General features: G+C 44.2%; 1 protein-coding gene across 4 annotated transcripts in view; it reads left to right on the forward strand.

Moving 5' to 3' along the window:
- SFSWAP (splicing factor SWAP) overlaps positions 1–6,986 on the forward strand; it is a 97,178-nt gene that overhangs the window by 66,571 nt on the left and 23,621 nt on the right. For all 4 annotated transcript variants that reach the window (XM_003792876.2, XM_003792875.2, XM_023514944.1 and 1 more), the window contains 2 exons: positions 3,595–3,825; positions 4,982–5,172. In XM_003792876.2, the coding sequence (XP_003792924.1) occupies positions 3,595–3,825; positions 4,982–5,172 (422 nt within the window). The remainder of the gene's footprint in view (positions 1–3,594; positions 3,826–4,981; positions 5,173–6,986) is intronic.

Genomic DNA, 6,986 nt, shown 5'->3' on the forward strand with positions numbered 1-6,986 from the left:
TGCAGCCATCATTGTTGTTTGGTGGGCCGGGCTGGGGATTCGAACCCGCCACCTTAGGTGTATGTGGCTGGCACCTTAGCCGCTTGAGCCACAGGCGCCGAGCCTAGATTTTTTTTTTTTTTAAGAGGCAAAGCCTTACTTTTTGGCCCAGACTAGAACACAGTGGTGTAATCATAGCTCACTGTAACCTCTGTCGAGCTCAAGCGACCCTCCTGCCTCAGCCTCCAGAGTAGCCAGAACTGGAGGCATGCTTGTGCCACCACACCCAGCAGATTTTAATTTTTTTTTTTTTTTTTTGAGACAGTCTCACTGTCTCCCTGGGTAGAGGCCCATGGCATCATAAGTCACAACAACCTCAAACTCTTGGGCTTAAGCAATTCTCTTGCCTCAGCCTCCTAAGTAGCTAGGACTACCAGTGCCCACCACAACGCCTAGCTATATTTTGGTTACTGTTGTTGTTGTTTAGCAGACCGGGGCCGGGCTCAAACCCATCACCATCAGTGTATGTAGCCGGCACTCTACTCACTGAGCTATGGGTGCCAAGCCTGATTTTTAAATTTTTTTGTAAAAGTGGGATCTCACTGTGTTGCCCAGGCTGGCCTTAAGCAATCATCCCTCCACAAACTCTTAAAGCACTAGGATTGCAGGCGTGAGAGTGAGTGCCTGGCAATAGACACTAGCTTCAGAATGTCCACTCTATGTTAAATGTTGATATTACTTCAAAAAGTTTCATTGTAACATGTTGTTTAATTTGAGGAAGAGATCATTTGTGAAGAATTATTTTAAAATCATTTTGTAATATATTTTAGTCTATCTTCCTGAATTATTTTGATTACGTAACTTTTTTTTTCTTAGAACAGAGTCTCAACTTTGTTGCCCTCAATAGAATGCTGTGACATCACAGCTCACAGTAACCTCCAGCTCTTGGGCTTAGCCAATTCTCTTGCCTCAGCCTTCCAAGTACCTGGTACTATAAGCCCCTGCCACAACAACGCCTGGCTATTTTTTTTTGTTATTGTTGCAGTTTGGCTGGAGCTGGGTTCAAACCCACAAACCCACCACCCTTGGTATATGGGGCCGGCGCCCCACTCACTGAGTCACAGGCACCGCCCAACATTTTTTTTTTTTTTGAGACAGAGTTACTATGTTTCCCTCAGTAGAGTGCTGTGGCATCACAGCTCACAGCAACCTCAAACTCTTGGGCTGAAGTGATTCTCTAGCCTCAACCTCCCCAGTAGCTGAGACTACAGGCACCCACCACAACCAATGCCCAGCTATTTTTTGGTTGTAGTTGTCATTGTCGTTTGGTGGGCCCGGACTGGATTCAAACCCCCAGCTCCAGTGTATGTGGCTGGCACCCTGGCTGCTGAGCTATAAGTGCCAAACCTTGTTTACTTAACTGACTGGAGGTTGTTGTGAGCTGTGATGCTACAGCACTCTACAGAGGGCAACAAAGTGAGACTTGTCTCTAAAAAAAAAAATAATAACATTTTAGCTATATATCTCTAAAATATAAGGACTTTTTTCTTCTTTTTTTTTTTGAGACAGAGTTACTATGTTGCCCTCAGTAGAGTGCTGTGGCATCACAGCTCACAGCAACCTCAAACTCTTGGGCTTAAGCAATTCTCTTACCTCAGCCTCCCAAGTAGCTGGGACTATAGGCACCCACCACAGTGCCCGGCTATTGTTTTGTTGCAATTGTCATTGTTGTTTAGCTGACCCAGGCTGGGTTCAAACCTGCCAGCCTCTGTGTACGTGGCTGACACTCGACCCACCAAGCTACAGTCATCACCTTAAAGTATAAGGACTTTTAAAGAACATAAATGGTTACTGTTGACTCTCCTTATACAACATGTTTTTAATCCCTTGTGTCACATCTTTGTCCTGGAGGTTGCTGTGACATAATCACATGCTGTCCCTGCACAACATACAGTAACCCTGTTGTTAAATTATGAAACGCTGCTCTCCCCTGATCTACAGTCCCCGTAGTTCAGTGAGTAGGGCTCCAGCCACATACACACCACATACACACAAAGGTTCAAGTCCCACCTTGGCCTGCTAAAACAACAATGACAACTGCAACCAAAAATATAGCTGGGCATTGTGGTGGGAGCCTGTAGTGCCAGCCTCTCAAGAGGCTGAAGCAAGAGACTCACTTAAGCCAAAGAGTTTGAGGTAGATGTGAGCTGTGACGCCACAGCACTCTACCAAGGGTGACATAGTAAAACTCTTGTCTCCAAAAAAAAAAAAAAGAAGAAAAATGCTGTTCTCCCTCCCATCTTGGCCTACATTCTGTGGCAGGAGGAGAGTTCGGAGAAAGGTTATTCTGTTTCAGAGGATTTGGGGTCTCCCAGCTTAGTCTCCGTCACCTCACACCTCACACACAGGTCTGTGATCATACCACACTAACTGGGAGAGCCCTCTGACGTGCTGCCATGGAGCCGAAGTGCCATCACTGTGATAGGTCTTGGCCTTCCAAGGTCTGCCTTTGTTTACTCAAAATCTCTCAATCAAAGTTAGCAGGTTTGCGGTGCACTTAAAATTCTCCTTCATTGAGATTTACTTGAATACCCTCATAAACATTTATTCACAGAATTTTAAAATAAAGTGTTTTATTGCATTCAGTTAGCTCTTATCAAGACTTATCTAAACAATAAAGGGATTCTGTTGAGTGGGTAAGGATGGAAATATTTTCCTTTTGGGCCTTTGTGTTTCTTCTAAAGTTAAGTTTTCCAAATATTCTAGGGGGTAAAAATTGCACCACCTGTTATTCTGTGTTTAACATTTTCTTGTAGAGACTGACCTAACATAATGCCTATCACAAACTAGGCAAAAATGTTTGCTGAATAAAAGAATGGATTCCATAATTATTGCTTTGATTTTTCTTAAAGATAACCTTTTTATTTATAGTGGAGTCACATCATATGCCTACTTAAGCTTATTCAGCAGTATACTGAGCCATGAAAACGTTTTTGTAAAAGTAAAATGATTGGCTCAGCGCCTGTAGCTGAGCGGTTAGGGCACTAGACACATACACCAGAGCTGGCAGGTTCCAATCCAGCCTGGGCCTGCCAAACAACAATGACAACTTTAGCCAGGCACTGTGGTAGGCACCTATAGTCCCAGCTACTTGGGAGACTCAGGCAAGAGAATTGCTTAAGCCCAAGAGTTTGAGGTTGCTGTGAGCTGTGACTCCACGGCACTCTACCCAGGGTGACATAATGAGACTCTGTCTCAAAAAAAAAAAAAAAAAGTAAAATGATTAAGAATTAATCATTGAAAATTGTAGGTAGCATACTTTGACATCAGCAAGTGCGTCCTGTGGGCCCAGGGTGGCCATCTCTGTGCAGCGCCCAGGTGGTGCAGGCCTCTCACTAGGAGCCACCCTGTGCTACATGCAGTGGGCATTTAACAGGACTACTTGGACAGTACTAACATCAGTCCACTGTAGAGTCCGGCATAAGATGTGGCTCCACACTAGCTGTCCCCTTACCACCAGTTGACGCTCAGGTGGGTGGTAGGGCCTGTGACAATTTCTGCTCTGTGCTTCTAGTTACCTAAAAATGTATCACAATTTTCACCTTTCCTCACTAGCTTCATTTGCTCCAATAAGCTTTGCAATCAAGGCCAAAGAAAATGATCTACTTCCCCTGGAAAAAAATCGTGTTAAGCTAGATGATGACAGTGATGATGATGAAGAAAGCAAAGAAGGCCAAGAAAGTTCTAGTAGTGCTGCACACACTAACCCGGCAGTTGCCCCACCCTGTGTAGTTGTTGAGGAGAAGAAGCCTCAACTTACCCAGGAGGAGCTAGAAGCAAAGCAAGGTTTGTCGATAGCTTTTGAACTTCTTGAAAGAAAGAAAATACATAAATATAAGATTTTTCTGCTAATTCAAAATTACTGAGACTGCCAAATGGAATCTCAGGCCTTTGGGATCAGAACCGTTTGGGAGTTGTGTACCATGTCTGAGGTTTCAAAAACTCTGTCAGATGATGAGCTCTGCTCTTTGCAGAGTGTCAGAGGCAGTGCCTTTGGCGATTTTTTTGTTGAGAAGCCTCGGTGGCCAACTTAACACTAATGGGCCACAGTAGAGTGCTCCTGTAGAACTCTCTTTGTGCTGGGTCGGCAGCCCCAGGGTGGAATGTGCAGCCTGCATTCCCAGCTCAGGCTAATGCACCAAACAAGGAGATGCCCTTTTGTGAGGCTGTCTCCCTGAGAAACCACCGGGCCCTTGAAGATGGTGTGTGCCTAGCAGACTTCCAGGCTGGGCTCATCTTCATGGGTCACAGCCCACTGCACACCCCAACCCACAGCCAGCAGTGCTTTGGGACATGTTAATCGTCTTCCTACCCCTCCTCCAAAATAAATTATATCCTGCATTAAAGAGTTAATTAATGATTGCATTTGTGGTTTTTATCTATTCTAACTGATTTTCTTAAATTGCTTCTTCTGTATATACACAAACAGATAAAGCAACATTTATAAAAGGTAATTTTTTAACCACAATATGCCTTCTTATCAAGAACTTAACCTTGTGCTGTGGTCCTCTCCCTAAGCAGACTTGTATTCATGCTTGTGTATGTGAATCTGTACTTCCTGTGTGTAGACTTGACAACTGTCAGAATATTTGGAATAAAACACTTTTCATAGAGTATTCATTGCCTGGTGTGAATACTTTGGATACATGTTTGTGAGAGCCATAATCGAGGGTTCCATTATTTCAGCTTTCACTAGTGTGGAATCCCATCAGCTTTCTGACTTCGCAATTAAAATGTTAAAAAGGCGTTATAAACTAATTCAAAATTTGATTCATCCAATGTGTGTATCTGTTCTGAAATTTGTATCATTCATTTTTTTTAATATCTGTATTCAGTGTAAGACCTTTTTGCTACCTTGAAAATTAGGATAGCAAGGTAAAATACTGCTTACTCTAAACTTCTCTTTCTTTCTTTTCTTTTCTTTTTCTTTTTTTTTTTTAAGCAAAGCAAAAGCTGGAGGACCGCCTTGCAGCTGCTGCCCGGGAAAAGCTGGCTCAGGCATCTAAGGAGTCAAAAGAGAAGCAGCTTCAAGCAGAACGTAAAAGGAAAGCAGCATTATTTTTACAGACCTTAAAAAATCCTCTGCCAGAAGCAGAAGTTGTGAAAGTTGAGGAGAGTCCTTTCAGTGTAGAGGTATGTTAAGGAGATTCCCAGTCATCTTGTGGGGGATAAAGGCAGGTGAAGGTGTGGGTCCACTGGCTGCTCATGTCTCTGGCCTGAGGGAGGGACTTGAACCCACCAGCCCCTTCCTACATGGTATGACAGACTCTGCCTCTCCATCTGTGCATCTTGTAAGAAAGATGATGTTCCTCCTATAGCTGAACACGTGCACATCCAAATGCTGGCTCTGATCTCAGGAAATTCTCAGACCTTTGGGTCCCAGGTTAGCACCCATGCTTTAGAGCTGTCCCTCCAGGGTGACAGGGGGCCTCCAGGAGGGGCCCACGGGTGAACTGTGCTGAGCAGCACTGCTAGAGTACCTCTTCCACAGCTGACACTGTGTTGAGCTCATAGGCAGAAACCTTTGTGTCAGCATCTGTGTCAATGTCTGTTTTAATTAAAAACAGGAAGAAATGGTCTGGGTACAGTAGGGTGACCAGATTTTAACATTTGTAAAGCGGGACAACATGGCTGCGGGAATGGGCAGGGGATGGGGCAGGGCAGGGCCTGACAATGCAAACTTTGATAAGCAGTTCTCAATAATCACTTCTCAACAATTATTTGCTATTATTACAGTTTAACATTATAAAATTAACAAAAATAATATAAAACTCATATTCTGGCAGCATAGCCACATGGCTATTTCCCTTCCTGTTCTCCTGCCCATTCGTGCATTCTTTCCAAAAAATGGGACTTTTTTAAAACGCTACGGGAAGCGGGACAAATTGTTGAAAAGCAGGACGTCTGGTCACCCTAGGGTACAGTGGCTCACAACTGTAATCCCAGCACTCTGGGAGAGCAAGGTAGGCAGATCACCTGAGCTCACCAGTTCAAGACCAGCCTGAGCTAAAGCAAGACTCTATCTCTAAAAACCAGCTGGTCAGCGGTGCCTATAGCTCAGTAAGTAGGGCACCAGCCACATAAACCGAGGCTGGTAGGTTCGAACACAGCCCCGGCTAGATAAAACAACAATGACAGTTGCAACAAAAAAATAGCCAGGCTTTGCGGTGGGTCCTATAGTCCCAGCTACTTGGGAGGCTGAGGCAAGAAAATTGCTTAAGCCCAAGAGTTTGAGGTTGCTGGGAGCTGTGATGCCACGGGATTCTACTGAGGGCAACATAATGAGACTGTCTCAAAAAAAAAAAAAAAAAACCAACGTGGTCACCATTGTCTTAGTAGAGAGGGAGTTGAGAGTACAGACTCTGGGAGTAAGTGGCCCCTTCCACAGTGTTGTGACCCAAGATGTATGTGGTTGCCTTAGGAGGCTCCTGTGGCCTAAAGTTCTCAGAGCAGGACCTGAGACTGGAGGCCTGCGGAAGACTCACGTAGTAGTGGCAGTGGTGGTGGTAGCAGTTAATCATGATCCCTGAAAACTTTGCTGTTTTCTAGTTAGGTTGATTTAGAATCTTTTAAGTTTTATTTCAGATTCTTTGTAGCATTTTATTTGTGAATTTTATTTTGTATTCACACTTTTTTTTGAGACAGAGTCTCACTTTGTCACCCTCCATAGAGTGCTATGGTGTCATAGCTTACAGCAACCTCAGTCTCTTGGGCTCAAGCAATCCTCTTACTTCCGCCTCCTGAGTAGCTGGGACTCCAGTCACCCACCACAACACCCAGCTGTTTTAAGAGACAGGGTCTTGATCTTGCTCAGGCTAGTCTGGAGCTCCTGAGCTCAGGCAATCCACCCCCCTCAGCCTCCCAGAGTTATTTAAACTATACTTGAAGAATATCTAGAGATTCTTTTAGAGGTCCTAGAATATCTTGGAAAACTTTTTTTTTTTTTT

Source organism: Otolemur garnettii, unplaced genomic scaffold, assembly GCF_000181295.1.
Source record: "Otolemur garnettii isolate 467f Iridium unplaced genomic scaffold, OtoGar3 scaffold00062, whole genome shotgun sequence".
Lineage (NCBI taxonomy): Eukaryota > Metazoa > Chordata > Mammalia > Primates > Galagidae > Otolemur > Otolemur garnettii.